This window comes from Macaca nemestrina, assembly GCF_043159975.1.
Source record: "Macaca nemestrina isolate mMacNem1 chromosome 8 unlocalized genomic scaffold, mMacNem.hap1 SUPER_8_unloc_2, whole genome shotgun sequence".
Lineage (NCBI taxonomy): Eukaryota > Metazoa > Chordata > Mammalia > Primates > Cercopithecidae > Macaca > Macaca nemestrina.
In genome coordinates this window covers 456389-483052 of record NW_027257566.1, presented here as the reverse complement: position 1 = coordinate 483052, position 26664 = coordinate 456389, and the positions used below count along the sequence as shown (strand labels likewise).

The 26664-nt window shown below is 50.8% G+C and overlaps 1 protein-coding gene across 2 annotated transcripts in view; it reads left to right on the top strand.

The window, feature by feature from the left end:
• The window catches only part of LOC139355394 (ATP-dependent 6-phosphofructokinase, platelet type-like), a 64281-nt gene extending 42212 nt beyond the window's left edge, over window positions 1–22069 (top strand). The window contains exons 2-6 of one of the 2 annotated variants that reach the window (XM_071089567.1): window positions 9216–12556; window positions 17002–17163; window positions 19426–19525; window positions 20625–20727; window positions 21331–22069. In XM_071089567.1, the coding sequence (XP_070945668.1) occupies window positions 12425–12556; window positions 17002–17163; window positions 19426–19525; window positions 20625–20727; window positions 21331–21418 (585 nt within the window). In that variant the 5' untranslated portion in view covers window positions 9216–12424 and the 3' untranslated portion in view covers window positions 21419–22069. Of the gene's footprint in view, window positions 1–9215; window positions 16603–17001; window positions 17164–19425; window positions 19526–20624; window positions 20728–21330 lie in introns of those variants that run through there. The other variant, XM_071089566.1, reaches the window with a different exon arrangement.
• The last annotated feature ends 4595 nt before the right edge of the window (window positions 22070–26664 follow it).

The window sequence follows — 26664 nt, the reverse complement described above, 5'->3', positions numbered from 1 at the left end:
CTGGTGGGATGTAGGGGCCACGCCCGCATTTCCATGGGATCCGTCGATGTTTGTGCCATTAGGCCTGAACCTCTGTGTCCACTTCTAAAACCTGCATAATGAGGAAACCCCTGATGGGCCTGAGTTGTTACTTCCCACGGCCATTGCTGGGAAGTGCCCCAGACGCCTCTCCTGGCTGGTGACGGCCCCGGACCTGGACACTGGGTTCGTCCTGAGCTCTGCGAGGGGCTTGGGCTCCATGCGCAGCAGGCACCTGTGCATCCCTTTGGACGTGAGATGTTGGCACTCGGCTTGGAGGCCACCGCGATCTGGGTGTGGTCAGGACTGGCTCATCCTTTGGGGAGACAGCACCTGCCCGGGGGCCCCTCTGAGGTGCGTAGCCCTGCACTGACCTCACAGGATGCCCTGTCCTGTGGGGACTTCCTGCCATTCCCCTGGACCCTCAGGCGTGGGAGCCAAGTGTGGTGTGTGTGTCCCGGTCGGGGGTGCTGAGGACACCACGTGCCTGCTCGTGTGAAGACCCGAGGCACTGCGTGGGTTCGTTTCCAGGGGGCCGTTGGCATCTGGGGGCCTGTGGGTGTCTTTCCACTGGCAGGAAATAATGGGTGGCCCATGTTACCTTTTTTGTCTATTTTTGCCAAAAAGCCCTAATGCCTATGTCGCTGTCCCACTGTGGGAACCGCCCGTCTCAGGCTCACTGGCCCTCCTGTTTCTGGGCTGTTGCAGGGTTGTGTTGGGATAACTGTGTTAACTTCGTTTGAATTTTCTTCCTGTTCCTTTGGAATAAGTGTTGATAGCTTGTGCTGCTTGTTCACCCCAGAGGTGACGGTGTCCTTTAGGCCTGGCAAAGCACAGCGGTGCAGGGAGGTGCTGGGCCTCGGCCTCTCGTGTCATCCGCAGCCCTCACCGCACGTCTGCTCTTCGCTCCTTGTGCACACGGCCGGGATCACAGGCTGCTCGCTCTGCTGTTTGAGATCCTCAGAAAAGGTGGTGTTTACACTGAAGGGAGAATTGGCGGTGTGCGGCTGATTTTAAATAGGAGGAAATGACGGTAACAGAATGAGCAATGCTTAGCACTTAGTCTTAGGCTTGAGAAATTGTGTTTTAGAAGCAAGGTATCCCCAACTCCGGTTTTCTTCAAATTAAATTTTTTAAAGGGTTCACAAATATAGCTAAAGCCTAAAACTATGCAACAGAGGGCCTAGAGCCCAAGCCACTGCCACCTCTGACTCCAAGACACCTCAGAAACTTGGTGGTCCTCCTCAGAGAACCCCCCCTCATCTTCTCCTCCCTCCACACTCCTCTTCCTCCCCCTCCCTTTCCCTGGACAGCCCTCCCCTTCCCCCCCCCCCATTCCCTGGACAGTTTCCTTCTTCTTCCCCCTTCCCCCTCCCTGTCCTTGGGCAACCTCCTTGGACCATTGCTTGAAAGTCACTGGTCTGTGGGGCCGCCCATTTGACAGATGAGCATGCTGAGGCCCAGGCACAAGTGACTGATTCAGACCCACGCAGAGGCTGACCCAGCGCGGATGCCGTCTCCGGCCTCCCGTGCCACCGGGTTGTCCCTAATGGAAGAGAATCAATGATGCTGCTTCACTGATCTCCAGGGAAAGCTGGTCGATAACAGGTTATGAACATGGGAATGTTTTGGAAAAGCCGTCGTCCACTTGTCAGCTCCATCTCTCCTGCCCAGAAGATGTAGGGAGAACCTGCCTTCAGCCCACACTCATCCCGTAACAGAACAGAGGACAAAGGGGCAGTAGTCCCAAGTCCTGTCAGTGTCCTCTGGAAACCCCCATTTCCCTCCTCATGGTGGAAGTGGAAACCATCCCGCTGGATGATCTTCCCGGGGAGACCCTCCACCCTGAAAGCAAGGAATCTGGTTTGAGCACACACACATTCTTGGTGCCATCACTTTCTGCAGCTGAACCCTATATACGTAGCCCATTAATCTTGCTCGTCCGGTGTTACTGGGTCCTGGGAGTTTCTGTGGGCTGATGGCAAGTGTTTACCATTGTGTTTAGAGAGGAGAATAGAACTTTATTGTGTCAAAATCAGATGATAACCATTGCCATGTGATTCCTTGGGTTGGTTGGGGCACGGGATGCTCAAGCTTCTTCTGAGGGCTAAGTGCTTGTTTGAGAGAGTCTCACTTTGTCGCCCAGGCTGGAGTGCAGTGGTGTGATCTTGGCTCACTGCAACCTCCGCCTCCTGGGTTCAAGCAGTTCTCCCTGCCTCAGCTTCCTGAGTAGCTGGGATTATAGGTGTGTGCCACCACGCTTGGCTAATTACAAAAATTTTTAATATAGGCAGGGTTTTGCCATATTGGCCAGGCTGGTCTTGAACTCCTTACCTCAAGTGATCGGCCCACCTTGGCCTCCTAAAATGCTGGGATTACAGGCTTGAGCCACCGTGCCCGGCCTGATCCTGACATCTTTTAAAGCTGAGTTCACCTACCAAAAACCAGTCTATGATTGAAAATCAGGCTTGAAGAGCCTAGGAAGGAGGAGAGGGATATAGTTCAGCTAGGTAAATAACTATGCGTATGTTAAAAATAGGGGCCAAAATCTACCCCAAATGTTAACTCTTCCGCTTTGCCTTTGCGTTTTATATCCATTTATGGTTATCCATTCAGTATCAAGATTTCTGAAGATTCTTTTGATAATTATGGACAAATTACTGTTAAAACTCAGCTGCATTTGTAACACTCTAAAGAACTAATTGGATGACATTATTTTTCTTGGAGGCATTTTGGATAGTTACATAATTAATGTTTATCTCTTTGCCAGATTTTTTTTTTCCCAGAACAGAAACCTGAAAAGAAACATTCCTTTGCATTAAGAGCTATTTCACTGTGTGACAACCAATTTTTGAATGTGAGAACAAGATCATCGTGTATTTTTGGGATAATTCATGCTTAATAGTGATAATGCCAAGTGTTAAAATTATGGAACAATTTGATTCTTTGAAAATTACTATTTGCCTGCTCACCAGGTGGGAGCTGATGAGAACGTGGATGTAAAAATTAAACTGTTTTTAGCTTGTATAAAAAAAGTTAAAAAAAAAAAAAAAAGCTTTTTTGTGTTGTGCTACTACTGAAGTTGCTTAGCTGTGGAAATGAGGTTATTGCAGGCACCTAGAATTTTATCTACTTCACTTCCACAATGGGAAGAAAAGAAATTCTCCAACAAGCACAGGAATCTGACTTTCTGATATTGAGACTCCTAGGCATCAAGCCCCATGGAAGGGGGTGGTGATTACGTGAGCGTTGATGTTGATGTGGGCATCCTCTAAGCTGGACGCAGGGAGCAGGGAAGGGCAGAAAGAATAGGCCCCTCAGGAGCCATGAGAAAATAAAGTGTTGGCAGCAGTGGTGGTGAGGGTTGGTGTCAGGGGCCAGGAAGAGGTGGTGAAGGGAGCATGTGCCTCAAGGCAGCCCTGGAACCCGCGGTCCCTGCAGTGAAGTCTTGTCTGCAGGGGACGTGGACTGCCATGCAGCGAGGCCCACAGACAGCCTAGACTTGGCTGCCTCAGAACTCTGGTGGACGTTGCAAATGGCCCCACAGCGTTGCAGTGCACATTCTTCGGACAGAAAGAAGACGCTTGGAACTGTTCCCGGCACAAAGCCAGCACCCTGTGAACAGTGGCCACTGCTGTCGTGACTGAGTGCCGTCCAACTGGGGGCATTTGCTCTGCTCAGTTCACTTAATTGGGCCAGGAATGGGGTTGCCCTGCCTTCAACAAGTTTGACGGATTGAACGAGGACTCAGTCGATAATGTACTCTGTAAATATGTTCTCCCGGCTAGAGTGAGCAAAGCCCAGGGAGCGGGTGGTTTTTCAGTATTAGCCAGGTGTTTGTGGCGGGGCCAGCTGTGCGACTGCCAGAGCAAATGTGACCAGGAAGCCTCTGTCCCCCCAAGGTGGCCAGCGTTCCTGTTGTACGTGCTGTAAGCAGAAGGTGGGCACTGCTGGGGAACTTGCTCATGTTCCTGTTTTCTGATTGGAAATTCAAGGTTTCTGAGCATCTTACATTGAATTTGTACATTGCTGAGACTGTACACATTTCAACACTTGTTTTTTTCTGCTTTTCGGATCTATACAACCTGGCATTTGGCCGTGGCTTCCAGGACAGGCTGGATGCAGAGTGAAGCCCTCTCCTCACTGTCAATGCCTGCCGATGTCTTTTTGTATAAACTTTGTATTTCTTGAGACTTTCAATTAGGTTTTTACATAACTAGACTTTTAAAATTGCCATGCACATAACTCTACCAGTTACAATCGTGAGCTAACATGGCTTTTTGGTTTTACTTTGATGAATGTTTAACATTTGCATCCTGGATGTGGGGGTGGAGGTCATTTATCTGCTTTTCATTTCCTTCTTGGTTCTACTTACCTGAAAGTCACTAAGGTGTGGAAGGCGTGGTACAGGGTAAACTGCAGGCCGCACTGTGGCACGGTGGACAAGAGGCACAGGCTGCAGTGGTGTGCACAGTGGATGAGAGAAAAGAGGAGACTTCCATCCTCGAGGGAAACACACAACAATTTAAAAAACTGATCATCTAGCTTACATGAGGTCCAACAAATTCAGTTTGCAAAGTTTAACTTCCAAGTTAATTTAGTAATTTTTCCCCTAAGTCATTAATTTAGTAGCTTACATTTAAATATATTTCTTTTGTCTAAAGCAAGTCATAAATTCTAAAATGAATGACTAAACATGTAACAATTTAGGCATACAGCACCTGAAGGCAAAACCGCCAGTATGCTAAAACATTGGACATAGATGCTTTAAAAATATAATGTAGCATTCTTGCAGTGCATGTGCTGTTAGCATGTAACTTGGTGAGTAGTTTTGAGCTATGTTTGTAGGAATGTGTATCTTGAATACTTCAGGGCATCACTGCAGATGTGTGCGTGAGATGTATAAATACTGAATGTTCTTCTCCCTTCCCTTAAATGAAAAGCATTAGCTCCCTTTTATTTTTATTTTTAATTTTATTTTTTTTGAAGTGGACTCTTGCTCTTGTTGCCCAGACTGGAGTGCAGTGGCACAATCTCAGCCCACTGCAACTTCTGCTTCCCGGGTTGAAGTGATTCTCCTGTCTCAGCCGCCTGAGTAGCTGGGATTACAGGGACCTGCCACCATGCCCGGCTAATTCTTGTATTTTTATTAGAGATGGGGTTTTGCCATATTGGCCAGGCTGGTCTCAAACTCCTGACCTCAGGTGATCTGTCCACCCCGACCTCCCAAAGTGCTGGGATTACAGGCGTGAGCCACTGTGCCTGGCCAGCTCCCTTCAGTAATGATTTATACAGTTGTTTTTGCTTTTTGTTTTTTTGAGACGGGGTCTCACTCTGTGGCCCAAGCTGGAGTGCAGTGACGCAAATCTTGGCTGACTGCAGCCTTCACCTCCTGGGCTCAGGTGATCCTCCCACCTCAGCTTCCTGAGTAGCTGGGAATAGACACATGTCACCATGACCAGCTAATTTTTTTTTTTTTGTATTTTTTTGTATTTTTAGTAGAGACTGGGTTTTGCCATGTTTTCCAGTCTGGTCTTGAGCTCCTGGGCTCAAGCGATCTGCCCGCCTCGGCCTCCCAAACTGCTAGGATTACAAGCGTGAGCACCACATCTGGTCCATTTTTTTTTTTTTTTTTTTTTTTCCTTACAGGATTAGAAGTCGACTTTCAGAAAACTCTTCAACCTTGTAAACTTGATTTTCTACAATAATATGCCTCTAGGATAAAAACAAGATGGAAACAAAGAAGTATGTGTGGACTGCAGTTAAAAGTTTTCAACACAACATAGCTTAGGAGAGTTGACATTTACAAAGAGCAGGAGGCCTGTTCAGTGCCTTCTAGGCATTGGGAACGGCGGTCTGTGGGCGACCCTAACGTGTGTGGTGTCCTGAGACGTGATTGTGGTGCTCACGCTTTTACCGAGGGCCTCCTGGGAGTACCAGAGGCTCTTCTGCAGTCGGCCAGCCGGGCAGCAGCTGCTGGAGAAGGAACAAACAGTAAAAGACAGATGTACACGGTGTTATTATGGCAGAGAGGTTAAAACCAGGCTCACTTTGTTCTCTCACTTTGTTCTTACAGTTTTAAAAAAACTAATAACGAAGTCCTTAAATATGTATTGCGTTTCAGGATTTTCAAGTAGTTATGGGTGTGTCTGTCTCTCTCTCGCTCCCGTTCGGGTGCTCCCTGCGAAGAGAGCTCAGAGAGGCCACCTTTCCTTGTTGAGGTGACAGGGCCTGGAGAGGTGTGAACCCCGAGGTGGGGGGTTGACTGACTGGGAGGAGGCTGGGTCAGTGTGGGGATCCACCCCCACTCCACGTTCCTGTAGGGAATCCACAGTTCTAAGTCTTTGTGATATGGGTAAAATAAACCTGGAAGAGGTGTTATTTTTTCAGAAGTAAGCGCCATGCTCTTTTTTCCTTATATTTCTCCGTGTTTAAGCAGCGTTGAAAGATAAGGCACTAGTAGCATGTTGGTTTGGAAACAATCTTGTTGATTATTTTACGTTGAATCTGATATTAAGGTTGTCTGGTAACAGAAGTTTTCCTTTAACAACATGGAACTCTATTGAATCTGTTGCCCCATTGGCTGAGCCCTCTGAAGTCAGTGTGGTGGCACCTGAAGAGTCTGCTTCCCCTTGGAGGAAGCCGCTGGATTGGCAAGAGGCACCGTCCTTGATTGAGGGAGTGAGGCGCCTTTGCAGGGACCCCACTGCGGTTCTCTCCTGCCCCTGCAGCTCTCTCCTGCCCCCTGCTGGCTGGCCAAGCAGACACGCGACAGTGTGCTCAGCGTGAATGTTCACGGGGTAGGCCGAGGCTTTTGTTCCAGAAACATTGACTTCAGAACTGGCCGGCAGTGTGTGTTGAGCATGGCAAGAAAGACTTACGTGTGTCTTAAACCTCTTGAACAAAGCAAGTTGATGTTTCAAATGTATCTCCAAGGCTAATGACTTTGCTATGGTCAATATTCAGGAGAAAATAGGGTTTGATGAAATAGACAGGAGTGGCAAGTGAGGTGCTTGTGCCCCGTATGACTAAGCGATGTCCTGGCCGTTCCACACCACGGCCTCTGAGCAGCCAGCGTGCAGATACTGGATCAATTTAGATGGGACTCCTGGAGCTGTCAGCCGCCCGGGAGAAGCACGAGGAGTTCTGTGTGCCCATGATCATGGTTCCCGCTACTGTGTCCAACAACGTGTCGGGTTTCCGTTTTCAGCATCGGGGCAGACACAGCCCTGAACACTATCACCGACGTAAGTCTGTGTGCGCCCCGCCAGGTGGCGCTGGCTGACTCTAACCTGTGGGCCCCCGCCCTTTTTATCTACCGAGCGCTAGAAACAGCCTTTTACAAATATCCTGAATGAGAGCTTCTCGTTATTTTGCCGCCCTCCCCCCCCGAAAAGTAGGATTTTAGACTCTGAACATTTTTGATCTCACTCCCAAAAAGTTTTACCGCCTCTTCTTCTGTGTGGCCACCGGCGGGGACGTAGCGTGGCCAAGACCCCGGGAGTGCCTGTGAGTACCTACAGCGCTGAGGAGGGCTGGGCTGCAGTCTCCTGTGATTGCACCAGCATTAAAATCTGCTTTTTAAAAATTATTATTAATGCTGAGCCTAAATTTTCTTTGAGCCTCCAATACCCATTATGATGAACCCCTGCCTTGATGCTGAGGGTAGAAATGGAACTGAATATTTTGTAATTGTAGTCATTGTCCTGAACGCACCATTGCATTTGTTTTCTCTTTGGTCTTGGCTGTTGACCTCATTTTCCCCTTTGTAAAGTGGGGATGTTAAATTACATCTAAGGCAATATCGGGGCTAATTTTTTTGCCAAAAGACAATAATAAAACATAGAAATATATTCTTCTGTTTTTTGTTTTGTTTTGCTTTGTTTTCTTTGTTTTACTTTTCTTTGTGAGACAAGGTCTTACTCTGTCACCCAGGCTTGAGTGCAGTGGTGTGATCTCGGCTCACTGCAGCCTCGACCTCCTGGGCTCAGGTGATCCTCCCACCTCAGCCTCTCGAGTACCTGGGACCGCAGGCACGTGCCGCCATTTCCGGCTACAAGAAATATACGCCTACCCCACGTTTGTGTGTCACACTTGGTGATTCACGTGGGAGTCTGAAGATCCGTACCTAATGCAGGAAGTATTTCATTTTTAAAAAATTTGATGTCTAAAATTTTTCACTAATTCTCAAGTTTTAATTTTTCTTGTGCGACTTAGTTCTCATGAATATTTTTCAAAGTTTTCTATTTTGTTTTTGTTTTTTATAAACCCTTGGCATGAAACTTATTTCTAGCGCTGGTAAATAAAAAAACAAGGTTTTAACATACAGCTCATATGGTAAGTAATGCTTAGCACTCGTTTCTTGCTTTTCTGAGCGTCTTAAACTTTCTTCACTTCCTTTGTGAAGGAAACCTGTCCAGGTTTTCCCGTGTTCACTGGCTTTGGGGGCAACGTTCACCTTAATTTTGGCAGTCACTAATCTCTGACCTAGATGTTGCTTCTGCTCTGCTCTGCTGGTGATAGGCGTCACGGCTTTGCTGCTGCAGGGCTGGCCCGGCTCTGGGCCTACCTTCGTGCTGGGAATGTGAACATGAGTGTGTTTCACAGAGAGGATTCCAGCATGGCTTTCACTGCTCTTTCACCTGCTTTAGCTGGATTTTTGGGTCTGTGAAAGTTGGGTGTGCAATGGGAGGGATTGAAGCTTCTTTTTTCCCTAATTGTTACCTAATTGGAACTTACCCAGAGGGAATGGGTGGAGAATTTGAGAGCAGTCACTGCAGTTAGATGAGCATCTGAAGATGTGGGACAAAGCTGGTGTTGATCACCCTGTGACTTTTTTATTTTCAAGTTTCCACACAAAGCATAGATCCTTGTGGTGTGTGATGTACACTTTCAGGCATGAAGAAAATCTCTCTTTAATTCCAGGGTCCTCCGCTATAAATAACCTTTTTTTTTTTTTTCAGATTGTAAATATGTAACAAACGTGTAGGGTCAAAATTTGAAAACCAAAATACGTGAGCCAAACACCCCGCAAATGATCAGTTCCACCCGCTTTGACTTCCCTTGGAGGGACTGTGTGATTTATTATGCGATTGTTTTAAATTCAGTTTTTCATTCATTCCAGTTTCTCAAAGCTAGGTTAAACAATTTCATTTTCTTTTCTTTTTTTTTTTTCTTTTTCTTTTTTTTTTTGACAGGGCCTCTGTTTCCCGGGCTGGGGCGCAGTGGTGCAATCACGATTGACTGCAGCCTCGACCTCCCAGGCTTAGGCGATCCTCCCACCTCAGCTTCCTGAGTAGCTGGGACTACACGTGCTTGCCACCGTGTGTGGCTAATTTTTTGTATTTCTACAGAGACGAGGTCTCCCTGTGTTGCCCAGGCTGGTCTCAAACTTCTGGGCTCAAGCAGTCTCCCCGTCTTGGCCTCTCAAAGCCACAGGGGTTATAGGGATGAGCCACCGTGCTGGGCCTTAAGTTAACGGATTACAATAGAGAAAGAACTGGAGTGTGTAGTTAGTTGAGCCTCCCGTTGGCCAGGCACAGCCACCTTGGTAAGTGTATGTGTGTGTCCTCATTGCCCTTCTGATCCCGAGCTCCGAGGAATGAGGCTGTCTTGGGAGTGCTGTGGTTCTAGCCTCGTGATGGGTGAGTGACGCCGGCTGATTGAGGTCACCCTGGCGAATGCTGCAGCTGCTCGGGAGCCGGGGCAGGGACGACAAAGCCGCTGAGGATCCCTCTGTGGACCCCTGAAGGGAAGAGGGGTCGAGATGTGAACATGGCAGCTGTTTTCTCCCGAGCCCTGTTTACTGATGGCCAAACAGGATGAATCCTGAGAAGGTTTGGATTTGGGTCTGAACTGGGCTCGCCTGGCTGTAGAACACAGGAGCTGGTGGCGAACTCAGGAAATGAGGGCGTGAGGCGACTTGACGTGGATGGCTCTGGGTCCCTCCAGCCACTGTCCTGAAGCCGTCGGAGCCTGAGGATGTGTGGGAGTGAGCGTCTCTTTCCTGTCTGGCCAACACCCTCTGTGACCCGTGACTCATGGCCCGGCCCTGGGCAGCATTTATGTTTGAGGTCTGCGGATGGCTCCAGTTGTTCAGTAAATTTGGTGATTCTCATTGGGGTGATTGTGCCCCAGGGAATGTTTGCGCCATCCAGGGAGGTTTCTGGTTAGAACTGGGAGAAGGGATGCTCCCAGCACCTGGGACTGGGGACAAGGGACGCTGCGAAAAGTCCCTCCAAGCACAAGGCGGGCTCCATAGCAGGAGTCTGGCTCAGGACGTGGCCATGTTGTGCTTCAGAAGCCCTGGGCGGATCTGATGTGGTGAAGTCGTCATCGTCACTCGTGATTTCCTTCTTGCCAGCATTGATGCTTAGCTGACGCCACAGCCCCTCAGAATCTATGTGGCGCTGGTGAGTGGGTCTTTCTGGCAAAACAGAATGAATGAAATACCTCAGAGCAGGTGTTACACATTCTCAGGATATGGCTGCAGGGAGTTTCGGTTGGACTCCTTTCACTCCTTAGTGCTGGCTGGTGCATTACTCTGTCCTGTAAGCTTGATCAGGTCACATCAGAAACAGTAGGTGCGTGCCACGCTGCTGTCAGGTTTCGCGAAGGTGGCGGTGACTACAGCCTTGTGAGTAATTCCTTGTCATAGTGGCCCCACTAAGGACCCAGGGGCCCGGCTGTGTTTGGTCTTGAGAGCTTTATGCTTTTCTGGGCAGGGTCTCTCCCCATCTTGAAGTCTTCCCTCCCCTTTTTTGGAGACTGAAGGAAGGAAAAGAGGAGCGACAGGGAAGAGGGGAGAGAGGATTTGCAGCAATGTGGCCATTCCCACAGATTTCAAGGCGGAGTTAAGGAGCCGAGACACCCCCACCTGCCCTCTTGTGTGCCTCAGGACCCTCCTGGCCCCAGGTCACCCACACCCTCTGACTTCCAGCGAGAGCTTCTTGGAGAAGCAGCCAGCTCCCCGCGGCCAGTCTTGGTTAGTCCTGGGCTAGAGTATTCCACAGTAAAGGAGTGACATCACCTGTCTGAAGAGCATAAGGAGCCCCCCACATGGTGGTGCTGACAGGGCCACATCCTGGGCACCAGGCCAGCCAATATCCCTAGATGAGTGTTTCTGGCTTGGAAGCAGGCTGGCATTTGGATTGAAGTCCTGCAAAAACTGCCATGGCCAGAGCCTGCAAGGCAGAGCCTGTACAGAGCAGCCCAAGAGCTGGGCATGTGCTGGGTCTGGGTGGACGTGGAGTACATGCCATGGGGCACGGGGGCCCCTGCTCACAGCTCACCTCGTGGTCACCCAGCACTGACCCACCCATCTTACCCTGCTACCCACCATGCTGTGAACTCACCTGCCACGCATCTGCACCCACTGTCCGAAGCCCTCGGCCCACACGGGCTCCTGGCCTTGGGATGCTTTGGGTTGCACCAGGGCTGCAGAGCCTGGCTCGCTCACTGTCCAACTCTCCTGGGGAGATGTGGGCCCCGCCTTGCATCCCAACAGTAGCATTTCTGCAGCAGATGTGGGGATAGTCACAGTAAGAGGGACACGTCCAAGTCCATAAATAGTTGATTTTGCCACCAAGTGGATGACAAAAACACCTTGCTGTGTGGGGCCGCTTGGAGCTGGGAACAGTGGGCGTGTGGACCTGTCCTGCTGTTACCTTGGTTAACACCCTGAGGTGGAGCCTGAAAAAGCCCGGTGTACACGGGCTCAAGAACCGCTCCCCTTTCTGACACCAGAGCCCATTTCCCAGTGGAACCTCAGAGCAGCAACTCAGGTTCTTGCTCGCCTGTGTGGCTTTGCGTGTGACTTCCCGCCGGAGAGCAGAGATGTGGCGTGGGGCTGAGTGTGGCCCACCGGTAATCCAGCTGCCCGCCTCCTTCCCTGCCTGCGCGTGGAGGCGGCCTCTGCACGATGAAGGCGGTCACTTAGTGTGGTCCTTACAGCTGTGTGCCCCATCCCACTGATCGTGGACTGCCTACAGAAAGCTACAGGACTGGCTTTGCCTTCAAACGTCCTGACCGCCCTGGCCTCCCTTACCCACGATGAGATGCCGAGAGCTGAGCTGTCCTGCTCGTGACTAACTTGCCGCTGCCTGCAAGCTGCTCTGCTGCCGGCCTCACACCCACCCTGCTGTGCTGCCTGCAGGCCTCCCCTTTCATGAGGACCTGGGCTGTGCCCAGGCAGTCCCCTGTGTTGCTAAGGCCTGTCCTGCTCCCACATGGCCTCCAGAGCTCCCCTTGGTCCCCTGACCCACATGAACCGGCTTCCCCTGATGACTCAGGTCCCTGCTGTCCCTTCCTGGACCTCAGTGGAGGCCCTGGGGCTGGCAGGTGAGCACCCAGCACCCCTGCTAACCGCTTGGCCCTGCTGCTTCAGGCTTACAAGAGCACGTGCGACATGGCTGAGGCGCAAGGCCGCCACCGGGAACTTTGCATCCCCCTGTGTGTGGTGCCGGCCACGATTAACAACAATGTCCCAGGCACAGAAATAAGCCTGGACACTGACACTGGCCTGACTGTTGTTGTCCAGGTAAGAGAACCCCATTTCCTCCCATTGCTTTCTTTATTTTGGCAATTTGTTTCTTCTGTGCTAAGAATGAGCCAGATTTATTATTACTCTTCCCCCCCCCCACCCTTTGTTAGCTTGGCTTTATGTCGGTCACACTGGCCAGAACAGGGTAAATTTTTTAGCTTCTCTGCCTTAGGGAGAACCTGTCTTTATTGATTAAAAGCGAGATGATATATCCAGTCCTTGGGGTCGTGTTTCTATCCCACCTAGACTAGGGGAGTTTTGAGCACCATTTCTCTGGAGCCGGCCTCTCCTGCCTGCGTTGAGTAGCGAGGCTGCAGGGCCAGCTGTGGGAGCCTGCAGGAAGGGGTTTGAGTGCCTGGTACGTACGAGCTCTGGGACAGAGGCGTGCCCACTGGGGGCCGTTGCCTGGAACCACAGCCTTCCTGGTGAGATGAGAGGTTCTTTAGAGAGCCGAGATCATGCCCTCCTGGGCAGGCAGTTTCACCAACATGTGCTTTGGGAGGAGGGGATTCTGCCAGTCATGGGCGTGGTGCTGACACCCGCATGGTGGCCCCTCCAGTCCCTGATAAGCTGACCCACCTCTATGGTCATGAGCTGGACATGAGGACCTGTGGGAGTTCCACAGGCCTTTGCTGCAGAGAGGGTCCTCACTCGGCTGCAGACAGGACAGTGGCCACCTTGGCATGTGGGGTCATGTCAGTGGATTGGCCGCTGGGTGTCTCCTGGAGAGCAGCCGCTGGCCTTTAGCTTAGATGTTCATGTGAAAACCAGCTCCGGAGTTTGCGGTGAAAACTCCCAGCCCTGTTGGAGACTCCTTAGTTCAGCTTGGCACAGAACCTCGGAAAACAGCAGTTCTGTTCCAGGTTCTTCCTTCAGAACTGAGTTCCAGTGCAGGGAAGGGAGCGGAGGGGTCGTGAGGTCGGCTGCAGCCTCCTGTGCCTCCCACTCGAGTTGAGGGCCAGCTCTCTCCTGGGCTTCTCCCTGTCGCCTTCCCTGGTGCTGTGCTGGCCTGGCAGAGGCTGGCCCTGGCTCATTCCCTGGACTTTCTTGGGCCCCCGCGCTTGACCCCTGTTCACTGAATGCCATTAGGGTCCAGCCATCGCTGGCTTCGCTCTCCTTTAGCACCTTGTAGATGTCCACACATGCTTCCACCCTCGCACCCGGCACGCAGCGCAGCACTACCCCAGCCAGCGGCTGTGCATTGCTGCAGGTCCCTTGCTGTAGCAGGGATGGGAGCCCCAACCCCTGCCCCGTCTGGCCACCGACTTCAGCAGAGGCTCGGCTGCCGTGAAGGATACCAGTCATGGGAAAACTGGCCTCCCTGCAGATTCACAGAGCAAGGTGGTTCTCACAGAGAAGTCAGTGGCTTTTTTCTACCTTAACACTGTAGCAAACGCCACCTTATCTTTCACCACCAATTGATATTTCTTAACACCCATGGAGCAAAGTGCTGGTGATGTTTGAACTGTAGTCTGGGGCTCTCGCTCCCATGGGACTCCTTGGGGAATTTCCTAGCAGGATCGTGTGTGCGCCCTTGCAGGGGGTTGTGTCTGCTGGGCACATCCCATTGTGTGGCAAGAATGGCTGAGGTCACAGGCTCTGCCTGACGAGTGCCACTCACAACTGCTGTCCACGCAGGGCCACGCTTGGGATTGGCCGCCTTCTTGTCAGTGCTACTTTGACTAATTGCCTGAGGCACGGCCGGAGTGACTTGCTATTTTTAGAAGCTAATTCAGGCTTCAGATGCCATCTAGGTAATGAGGAGAGAGTTCAGGAAAGCTGTATCTAAGCTCCAGCAAAGGCAGACCCTTCCGTCCCAGCTGTCACTGCATTTACACTCAGAGGAGCACACAGTTGGGGGCATGGCTCAGCTGTCAGGGCTCCACTGTTCCACACACCCACAGCTGCAGCCTGGCGGGACCAGAACTCAGACACGTTTGGGCACAAATCAGCCTCTTGGGAGAGCTGCTTTGCCTGCAGAATTCTTTTGCCATTAAGCAGCTGTCATTCTTTGAATGAGTGACAGTAATTCCCCACCTCAGGGTGGGCTGTGGGGGAGATTCAGTTGGAAAAATAACCCATGAGGCTTTGTGCCTCTGGGGGTCCTGATGCCCCACCCACATTTTCCTTTCCATGCCCGGGATGCTCTAAGACAAAGGGCAAATCTGAAAGCCTTACTGCATCTTAAGTCTTAGATCACAATGAGAGAGAGACCCAGTACAGGTGGAAGAGTGAAACCCTCAGAATTCTGCACTGGCCCTTCAAGAAGGCAGTTACAGGTTCTTTGGACCCTTGACGGGTTTCTGTCCTCTGTCCTTCCTAAGCACAAAGACGGGAATTCTTCCCATTGCCTGTTTCTCTCCCCATCTCGGCTTCTACACAATGCAAAGTGGCCCTCTAACTAGAGCCCGTGTTCAGTTTTGAATACATCAACCAATTATTTTGGGAGGAAAAGAATCTTCCAGAGAAACGAAGTATAGGTTGGAATGGTTTAATCAAGCCTGTGTTTATTCAACAAAGTGTGCTTTGAAATTTCATTCGAAGTACTCAAGTGAAAATTTCCCGTGGGTGTTAAACTTTAGTGAACAGACTCTCATGTGGCTCCTAGTCTCAAGCCCACACCCCCACTTCATCCTTTTACTCTTGGCTGAGTCCCACGGAGGCCGGTTAGGGAATCCTGCAAGATCAGCCCTTGACCCACATGGACGGACGGACGGCTGGATAGACGGACAGATGGCTGGCTGGCTGGGGAATACTGTGCTTGTGTCATTCAGAGACAAGCATTCCTTGAGCGCCTTCTGTGGGGGGCTCGGCCGGGTCCTGCTGATGGTGCAGTGGTGTAAGCCCAGCCCACAGTTCCTGCCCTCATGGAATGTGCAGCCTAGTGAGGACTGCAAGTCACATAACCACGAGGTAACTGCAGGGAGAGACACCGGGGTGATTTCTATGAAGAGAGGACATGGGGTGCCCCGAGAGCCCCTGACAGAGGGAACTTTGTGGTCCTAGAAACCAGGGGACGTTTTCCTAAGGAAATGGCATTTCCCTCTGGGTCAGAGCTGAGGAAGGTGCCTGTGTGTGTCCCGTGGCCGCTGTGACCCTGACCACACACCTGGGGCTGGAAAATAATCGTCACTCTCCCACAGCTCTGGAGGGCGGGAGCCATGGGCTGAGGCCAGAGTGTGTGCTCCAGGAGAGTCCCTCGTGGCCCATTCAGGTGTCCAGAGCCCCGGGCCTTGCACGCCTTGTTCCCTGGCACCGCTTCCTCCCATGTGGGTGCGCAGCATCCTACTCCAGGGCCTCTGCACCCCTCATCTGCCGATGCAGGTGGTGGCACTTAGGGCCCACCTGGGTAGTCCTCAGGATTCACCTTTATCACCGCATGAGGGAACATTCCCAGGTTCCAGGCATTAGGACCGGGATTCCTTTGGGGGCTGCTCTCCCGCCCACCACTGTGCCTGAATATGATGCACATAGCGGCCAGCATATGCAGAGGCCCCAGGAGGACCTGGGGTGGCTGGAGCTAGAGCCGGACCTGGTGTCAGAAGTGGGCGGGGCCAGGGATTCCAGAGAAAGGCTTAACGTGTACTTGAAGTGAGCAAAGGGTTTTGAATGAACCAAGAACTGGATCAGATTTATGCTTTTTATATAGATGGGTCTCCAGTCTGTGTGAACAGATTGGAGGGGGCCAGGGTGGGAGCTGAGGCCCAGGCAGAGGCTTTGCAGAGTGCCAGGAGAGGGCGCTGTAGCCCGGACTGAAGTGTGGGTGGGAAGGCGGCAGATGCATTTCTCTGCTGTTTTTCTCCCTGCTGAGCTTGGGTCCTCGTGGAGGGCGGATGGCAGACATTTCACTCTGGGACCTCATGCCTATGCATCTGAAAGACCCCCAGGCGCCTGGGTGTAAGAACCATCATCTGCCTTGGAGTAGAGTTTCTATAAATGTAACATTCACCGATGGATGGAAGACGGCCACAACTCTAAAATCACAGGGAGCTTTTCAGAAGAAAATAGAAGAGCACAGCTGTTCCCATGGACAAAGCTGGCAGGTGACAGCCCCGTAACTTCTCAGCTCACACCTAACGGTGTCCATGTCTGGTGAAAGCTGCTTCAGCAGGGACAGTCGAAGAGCAGCATGGAGTGAGCTGGCTTGTGGGGTCGTCTTTTCAGTCTCCTCCTATGGGGCCTGGGAGAAGGGAGCGGCAGATGGCCAGGTCCCCACCACAGGTCATCGAGGTCACCTCCAGGTGGCTGGCGGGGGGGGGGGGCATGTTCACATCCACTCCGAGGCACATCCCGGCTGCTGCACACCCTTCACCCCTGTGCGATGCTGGGACCGCATGCTCAGGTGCGGTGTGGGGCCTTGCTGCACTCACTGGTAGGGGAGCTCTGGGATGGTGGGTGCACCCTGGCCCTGGGCTGGAGTGACTGATTTCTTCTCTGACCAGACCTGCGACCGCATCAAGCAGTCCGCCAGCGGAACCAAGCAGCGCGTGTTCATCAAGACCATGGGTGGCTACTGTGGCTACCTGGCCAACATGGGGGGGATCGCGGCCGGAGCCGATGCCGCATACATTTTCGAAGAGCCCTTCGACATTGAGGATCTGCAGGTATGTGACGGGGCTGGCCTCGGGACCGTCCCCTTGGGATCCTCTCGGTGCTGCGGAGCAAATCATCATGTCTAGGGTGGTTTGCTTTTCGAGGGGGCATGCAGACGGAGGTGCTACCGAACACGCCACGCTTGATGCCCTTTGCATCGACCAGGTGCCTCTCCCGAGTGTCAGGTGATGGCGGACGTGCCTGGTTGAGGACACCTAGTCTCTTGTGTGAAACACAAGCTTGTTTTTTTGATGTAGTCTGTTGTGTAATGTTTTCTCCCTTCTGTCACAAACGATTTGAGTGCCTCCACTGACAGTCACCACCCACGTCTGCAACTGGCTCTGGAGCTGGCTGCAGCTTCTTTTAAGTCTTGAGGCCTCTGATGCTGCATCTGCCTCTAAACTGACACAGACACGGCCGTGGTTTCTTGGCATCTGTGGCTCTTTTAGGGAAGGGTGTCGCCGACCCCGGGGTCTGCCCCTGCTTCGACGGCACAGCAGAATCCAGGCCTGGACCCTGCAGTGTTCAGTTGCTGAACTCCATGCAGGAGGACAGGCCTTGGCAGATAAAATGCAACTGAACAATTGTCTTTAGTTAGTTATATAAATAAATATGTTATATATTGCTCTGTCACCCAGGCTGGAGTGCAGTGGCGCGATCTTGGCTCACTGCAACCTCCGACTCCCAGGTTCAAGCCATTCTCCTGCCTCAGCCTCCCGAGTAGTTGGGATTACAGGCGCATGCCACCACGCCCACCTAATTTTTGTATTTTTAATAGAGATGGGGTTTCACCATGTTGGTCAGGCTGGTCTTGAACTCCTGACCTCGTGATCTGCCCATCTTGGCCTTCCCAAGTGCTGGGATTATAGGCGTGAGCCATCGTGCCCGGCACCGTTGTCTTTTAAAAAGTTAGGATGTTACTTGTTTCTGAGCCAAATAGATCAAGTAAAAAGGGCCTTGGTGTTGTCACTAATTATGTGACATGTGAATCATGAATTTCTTCACTGTGTCAAAGTGACTACTTGTGGAGTCGTTCACTGCATTGTGATGTTTCTGTCAGCAGTGGGTCCCATAAGATGATAATGGAGCTGCCCCAAACAGGTGTACTGTTTTTTTAATCTTTTATAAAATTTATATATATATATATATATATACATACACATATATATATATATATTTTTTTTTTTTTCTTTTTTTTGAGACGAAGTCTTGCTCTGTTGCCCAGGCTGGAGTGCAGTGGTGCAATCCTGGCTCACTGCAACCTCCACCTTCCAGGTTCAAGAGATTCTCCTGCCTCAGCCTTCCGAGTAGATGGGTGTACAGGCGCCCACTACAACGCCCAACCAATTTTTGTATGTTCAGTAGAGATGGAGTTTCACCACGTTGGCCAGGCTGGTCTCAAACTCCTGACCTCAGGTGATTCGCCCACCTTAGCCTCCCAGCATGCCAGGATTACAGGCGTGATCCCCACCGTGCCCAGCCAAAACATCTAAACTTTTAAGTCATGCCAAACAGCAGCAGCTTTAGGCTTCTTTTGTTGGTGAGGTTTGAGTAATGGGGATTTTAAGGGAACTGTCAGCTTTCATGAAAACAGTGACACCCCCATCACTTGGAAATGCTTATTCAAACTAAACACGGCATCAGGTTAAAAACTGGAGCGTCCTAAGATTTAAAATGGATTATCAGACATGTAAGATACTTGACACTCACCCTCAAATCAGAATGACCTGGAATAAGCTGCATGCGGGCACACGCATGTTATGAGTTGAGCCTGGGACACAGCGGTCCAGGATTCCTAACTCCCACACACTCCTCCTTCACCACCTCCTATTCTTTATACTTTTAAACCAGAGCCCGTGAACTTATTTCAGAGAGCTCATGAATCCCCTGAAATGATGAAATAGTAGGCGTCTGTGTGACTTTGTCAAAGAATCCACAACGGTTATCAGATTCTTAAAGCTGTGACCCCATCCTCACCCCAGATGAGTTTATGAAATCTTGATTTAAGATTTTAAAATATTGGAGATGGTTAGTTGACTCGTTCCATTTATTAAAACCCTTCTCTTACTGGGCAGGGGGGAACACTTGATACTTTTGCTTAACAGGCTGAGTTCAGGCTACAGGAATCACAGATTTTGTTTTGTTCTGTTTCAGCTATCCCTAAAGACTTAGAAACAAAAACATGAATTCTGTGAAATAGAAATCATCATTTCTATTTCACAGCAAAGTGTTACTGTATAACTGATATTTCATATGACTCTAACCACCAACAGGGTAGGGCACCTTCTCCATTTGATAGAAACTTGGGAACCAAAATCTCTGCCAGAGCTATGGAGTGGATCACTGTAAAACTCAAGGAGGCCCAGGGCAGAGGTAAGGGGTCCGGGGAGGGAGGCCATCTGCCTTGGTGAAAATGCTGTCCTATCGGGGAGAAGTAGGCTGCTGGTTCCTTCTTCAGTTCAGTACCGAGCTGTGTGTGATGTTCTAACTCCTGCTGGTCTCTGAGCATTGCTATTTAACCAATCTTGGATTCCTGGGTGTGCATGACATGTTCTCTTTTATCACTGCTAGATTCAACGTGAAGTTCTTTTGTGCAGGCTTTTTGCTCTGGAAATCCTGAGCATCAGCCCACAGTTTCCCTCACAGTTGAAGTGGGGCCTTCTATTTTTTGGATGTTTGGTAGGACAACCTCCTTGTGACTCCATCCATCAGAACTTCCAGTTTTGAGGAAGATTTGGCTGCTGAATGAATTGTTCGTGTTTGTAGAACTATGCATGTTTTTCCTTAAATCAGTTTTGTAACTTACATATTCTAACAATCTTTAGATAAGCTGAAAAGTTTCAGAAAACATGACACATTACTCTTGTTAATGGTTCCAACATGGCTGGTCCCTACTCATTCCTGAGTGGTTATTTGTGCCAGCATCTTTCTCACCCCCACCCCCCTCAGCTTTCTTCAGTCATACCAGACGTGTGCTTTTATTAGGGCAAACCATTATCACTGCCAATGTCCGAGTTAGAAGAATGACAGTCTACAAAAAACAGTGATGTGAATAGTTTCAATCGGTTTGTCTTTTTGAAGAACTGACTGATTCTTTCTACATCCATTTTCTCTTGCTAATTTAGCTACGGATGCTTCTCGTGCCTCAGTGTGTGTATATGTGAGCATCAATTTCTTATTAGTGTTTTGCCATAATTTAAGGTAATTTCCTTATTCCACTATTTAGTGAAAAATTCTCTCCACTGAGAGAAAAAACAAAAGCTGCTTTCCAGGAAGCCATCAGGGTGATCCCACAAGAGCAGAGCTGTGCAAGCCCAGGCCGGGCGCTGGCCACACTGCACAGCTGTTCTCAGCCTCCCCCAGGCTTCCAGGCCAGGTTCAGCACAGTGCCCAGGAATCTCTCCCCGTGATTCTGCTCCCCCAGCTGCCCATGGGACAGGGCAGTGTTAATCTGTTTTTAAACCTTTTATAGGAAAAACATTGACCACCGATGATCCCGTTTGTGTGCTGGGAATCAGCAAAAGAAATGTTATTTTTCAACCTGTGGCAGAGCTGAAGAACCAAATGGATTTTGAGTAAGTCGGGGTCTTATTGCCTTAGCAAACCCAGCCAATGTGAGTACAGGACAGGGGAATGGCCATTGCTGTTGCGTTCGGCAACTCATTCAGGGGTTTGAGGAACTAGCTTTGCTGAAGCTCAGTTAAAAAATACTAGGTCTTGGCCAGGCATGGTGGCTCATGCCTAAGATCCCAGCACTTTGGGAGGCCTAGGTGGGTGGATCACTAGGTCAAGAGATTGAGACCAGCCTGGCCCACATGGTGAAACCCCATCTCTACTAAAAATACAAAAAGTAGCCGGGTGTGGTGGCGCACACCTGGAGTCCCAGCTACTCAGGAAGCTGAGGCAGGAGAAACCGCTTGAACCTGGGAGGCAGAGGTTGCAGTGAGCTGAGATTGCACCACTGCTCTACAGCCTGGTGACAGAGCAACAAACTACCACTAGGTCTTTGGGAAGAATTTTTAGAAATATAAAAACAATGGTTTTGTTTGATCTTGAAATTGGCTTTATCATCTAGTTGATTCAGCCGACCCTACAACCCCTGTGTTTCTGGCAAGACCACTCACTGTGCTGGCCGTGGCATCTCCCAGCCTCACTGCTGTCCCCCCTTCCCTCAACAGGCACAGGATTCCCAAAGAACGGTGGTGGCTCAAGCTGCGGCCCCTCATGAAGATCCTGGCCAAGTACAAGGCCAGCTACAACGTGTGAGACTCAGGCCGGCTAGAGCACGTGCAGCCCTGGAGCCTCTGATCCAGTCCCACCTGCACGTGCCTGCAACCTGGACTCACCGTGGACCATCTGCTTTTGTAATACTTAAGTTATTGATCAGCACTTTATGCAGGTATTGACATTAAAACCTAATCAGTGAGCACCTGTCACCGCCCGTGTGCCCCACCAGCTCCAGTGCGTGCTGTCTGTGGACTGTCTCATGCTTTCAGATGTGCGTATTAAACATTTGCCTACAACTCCAAGTAGGGTGGCTACTAAGGGTTTTCTCAGCAGTTTTGTGGGCAAAGATTATCAAAATATTTTTATAGGGATCACTGAACTATGCGCAAGTCATAAAAGGAGAACAAAGCTAGTAGTTTACACAGGCCAAGGGGAATGCCATGTTTACTTACTGTTACATATTTGTCACGTGTCAGTTTCCATCCACAGCAGCAGGCCAGGACCCTGGGCCTGGACCCCAGGCTCCTGCTCTCCTTAGAAAGTAAAAGAGAACACATGAATCTTATCTACTCGGCCTCTTGATTGCAATCCTAGCTGCATGTTAAAACCACCACGGTGGGGGTTTGAAAAATCTGATAGCCAGCTTCTCGTCCAGTCCAAGCCACGGTCCTCACTGGGCTCTAATTTGGAACTCTCCAATGACTCTTGCCAGAGTAGACATGGGTGCTGGGGTGACAGCCCTGCCACCCTCGTGGGCCCCCCTCCTGTAGGGACAGTGTTTCTGCCTCAGTTCTAGACTGCAAGAGACCACAGCTGTACCTCAGAAACGTGGGCGGAGAGCTGTATGGAGGGAGAGGAGACACCAAAAACCAGCTGTTTGGGAAATCGGAGTCCAACGGCCAAGAGCTGGCGTGGAGGCTTTCCTTTCTGGCTCTGTAAAGACGAAGCGAGCACTTACTCACCCCAGCCCATCTGCTTCTCAGGGACTGCTTCCATTCGGCCGCCCTGTTGAACTTCCGTCTGTTAGGAGGATGCTCCCACAGGGCCTCGGTGTGATCAGTTTCATGAATCAGCACAGGCGGAGGTGGGACACCTTTGTGTGCCTTTTCATTCTACTTCTGCTTTTTAATAAAGGCCCTAAATGCTACTTAAAATAATGACTCAAGCAGAGGTTAAGTCAGAGTTGCCCTTTTAGATTCTTAAATATTCTAGAACTAATGAGGTAAAACTAGCCTTTGTCAGTAGAAAGTAAATTCTATGTGGTGCATCTTTGGCACTTTGTGCATAACTCTTTCAATGAATGTCTTCCTGGTTGCTCTTAAGACTGACTTGCCAGTCAGTGGCAAAACCTTAAGAATGACATAATGTTCTTGGAAAAAGCAGTAGCATTTCTGACTTTTCATATTCAGCTCTAGAGGCCGATTTTCTCAGGGGCTCCTGCACAGTCGGGCGTGCCAAGGCCACTCATCCGATGATCCAGGATGGGTCCTTGGCGATTTTGGGGTTCTCGGGTCCGAGTATGGCCAGGCCGTGCATGCTCTTCCCAGTGCCGAGAACCCGAGGGGAAGGCAGGCGAGGTCAGCGAGGACTGGCTTCTGCGTCAGTGCCGTTAAGGCCTCCATTCCCAGACACCGTCTCCCCCGCTCCCCACTCACCTATAGCTGACAGTGAAGAGCTGCTCCCTGTGGGCCTGCTTCATCTCATCTGAGAGGCCGTACAAGAAGAGGTCCATTCCTAGAAGACAAACTACAGGCACAGTGGGCTGTGCATTTGTGTCCCGGAGTGAGGCACCCCCTGCGAGGTGGGGAGTAATAGCCACCCCCCTCCCCCCGCCTTGGCTATTAGGAGCCATGGTGGACTCACAGCCTGTTTAGGATATTGTGAGTAGTATCATCTGCCCCTCTGGAAATAATGAACTGAATGGGAAACATCCAGGCCCCGAGACCCACTCAGGAGCAGAAAACGGGGAAGGAGCCTTGAACAGACCCTCGGGAGGGCAGTCAGCAGGAGCCATGGAGGCCACCAGGAGGGAGGAAGGAAGGCAGGCAGGGAGGCCAGAGGTGACGTGGTGGGGGGAGGAGACGTGGCCAGAGGCAACGTGGCCAGGGAAGGAGATACGGCTGGAAGGAAGTGACAAGAGGGGTCTCCAGGCCTCAGACTGTGCCTGATGTATGGATGACATTTTAACTAAGATGTTATATCTAAAGTAGCAATTTAGAACCATTGTGTACATTTAAAGCACGGTACAAATATAGCACATTTCCCAAACCAAAGAACAGTGCGTTGAAGGAAGAAATAGCAGCTCACCAATAAAATAAAAGTGAGTCAAGAAAAAATTCATTTAAGATCAGAAATAGATCCTACAGCTCTTCTAGTCCAATCCCCACCCTAACATGAATGGGGGGAAAAGGGAAGTAGATTCTAGTCAGTCAGAATTAAAGGCAAAACTGATCCACTTTACTTTCTACTTGACAGAAAACAAGCAGCTCATCAAGGAATCCCTACGAACAGTAGCTTTAGGAGTCCCCAAAATGCAAAATTCACCTTCAAATTAAATCAACTGCTAAGTGTGTATAAAGTTATTGTTTTCATTATTGTCCTCATTCCCAGGGGCTTTTTTAGAGCTTGTTTCCCCCTAATTGCCTCCAACACACCCAGGAAATTTAAACCCCACAAGTAAACCGTGTCTCGATTAACACACAGCGTCCTTTAGGAGCAGACAGTCCGTTGCTCTAAGACGTTCTTGTCACCTAAGCACTGAGTACAGCCTGAGAACGCACAACATGCACACACACGAACTCGGACAAACAGGTGAGATGTGGCACATGAGGAAGACGAGAAAAATGAACTTCACTGACACCCCAGATCCATGAAGAAGTGACACACGCAGCCTGCTCGGGTGCCAGTGACTCCTCGAAAACAGCCAAGGGCAGCATTTGGAGAAGCAGCACCGCAGGCCAGGAGGGTCTGGGGGCTTCAGAGGGGAGGGGTGCCCCCGACCAGGTGCTGGGGGCTTCAGGAGGGAGGGGCGCCCCAATCAGGTGCCGGGGCTTCAGACGGGAAGGCACCCTGACCAGGTCCTGGGGGTGGCAGGACAAGCCCTGGGTCCCCTCATCACTTTTCACTCCCTACTCCCGAATCTCGCCCTGAAGTTGCAGCAAGTCCAGGTATTCATTTACCCATAAAATTAAGTATCTGTGAGTAACACAAGTCACTAATCCACAGATATCTGAGTCCACAGATATCTCCCAGAGATGCCACCATCCATTCTGGTAGAAGAGCAGCCCAGGGGCCCACGCTGCTAGGAAGGGAGACTGTCCCCAGCCTGACGCTGCAGAATTCTCAACACAAAGTCTACCTTCTGGAACCATGCATCTCCTACAGAAGCAACTAACGGCATACAGGGTTTTTTAAAATCTGTTTTTTCTTAAGACAGTCTCCCTCTGTCACCCAGGCTGGAGTGCAGTGGCACAATCTCAGCTCGTTGCAACCTCTGCCTCTGGAGTTCAAGTGATTCTCCTGCCTCGGCCTCCCGAGTAGCTGGGATTACAGGCGCCTGTCACCAGGCCCGGCTCACTTTTTGTATTTTCAGTAGAGACAGGATTTCACCCTGTTGGCCAGGCTGGTCTCGAATGCCTGACCTCATGTGATCCACACGCCTCGACCTCCCAAACTGCTGGGAATACAGGCAAAAGCCACGGTGCTCGGCCCATATAACTGTTTAAGTTTGACTAAAACTAAATGCAATTAGAAGTTCAGTTTCTCATTTGCACTTCAAGCATTCAGTTACCCATAGGCGGCCACGTACCAGAGGCTGGTGGAGATGTCACACTCCACACTGCAGAAGGATCTACGGACGAAGTGGCTCTAAGATCATCTCGACATCTTTATATCGAAGCTACTGAAGTTTTACTCTGCTTATTATAGACATCAGCATTCTCTCATTTAAAAATGTCAGTGCTATTGCAATGATCAGATCAGTGACTTCCCAGCACCTCTTCTCTTCCTGTACAGATAACTGCAGAGCATCTGCACTCTGCCTCCACACTAAGGGACAGCAGAAGCCTCCGTGTAAAATCAGGGGGAGAAAAAAAAAATGAATCCCTAGTCCCTCTCTCCCTACAATTTTGTGAAGCGTCTCTTAATATTCAGAATAACTGCCAGAGTTACAATAAACAAACATCCCTTGACCAGGAAGCAACAGGGAAGCAAGAAAAGGAAGATGCGAGGACCCTCCATTCCCTCTGGGACCCCAGGCCCAGCCAGGACTGAGAAGGGCAGCACAGCCCGGCAGACCTGCACACCTGATGCAAACCGTGCACATGGCTTCCCTGGGACTCGGTCCCCCACTCTGCCCTCACTGGCCGCTGTGGTTCTGGTAGAGGGAGCTCCCTGAACCCCAATACCCACAGTCAGTTTCCTCCTCGCAGGTCTCAGCTCTGCTGTGACTGCCTCAAGTGCCTCCCTGATGCTTCTCATCATCCGGGTACGGTGCCCCCTCTATCCCATAGCCCTTGCTACCACCCACCCCACCACGAAGCCTGGCACACAGCAGGTGCCTGAGATGCCCCAATGGGCGGGCATGCCAGGGTAGGGCTTGGAGTTCCAAGGGCCACGTCCCGCATACCACCACAAGCACCGCGGAGGCTGTGGAAGGGGTCCAGGCTTCAGGCCTGCACTCAGCTTCTCCCGCCCCCGAGGCCAAGAACCTAGCAAGGGAATGCAGCCGGAAGCAGGATCCCAAACGCCCTTCTTGCTCCTCAAGAGGAAAAGGGCCTCAGGGCAAAACCCCACAAGTGCCTTCCTCCTGCCATGCTGCCTGTCATAGCACCGACACTGTCACAGCAGGGAAACCCACTCCTGTGAGGAGAAAACCAAGTACCACAGGAGCCACGTCCACTGGCAGCGTCTGCTGAGCCCAATTAGTGACAACAGCAGCCGGGCCCCCACGCAGCATGCACCGACTCTGACCCGCCTCGCACACCACAAGGTCCTGAAGCTCAGCTTCGACTCATCAGGGGCCTCTTCCAGGAGAGCTCGGCATGTCTACCTTCCCTGGGCTCACAGAAAGCTGAGGGACTCAGCCCCGAGTGTGAACAGAGTCAAACTCCCACTAGCTGTGCAGACAACCTCCCCAGCCCTGGCCTGGGAAGGGGCCAAGCAGAAACAGCCATCTTTTGCCCGCACAGGTACAGAATTCAGCCAGCTCTCTCAATGGAGTCATGACAGGTCAACTCCAGGCTCCTCAGGGCTCTGGGGTTCACCTCGGGCCACTGCACCTTTGA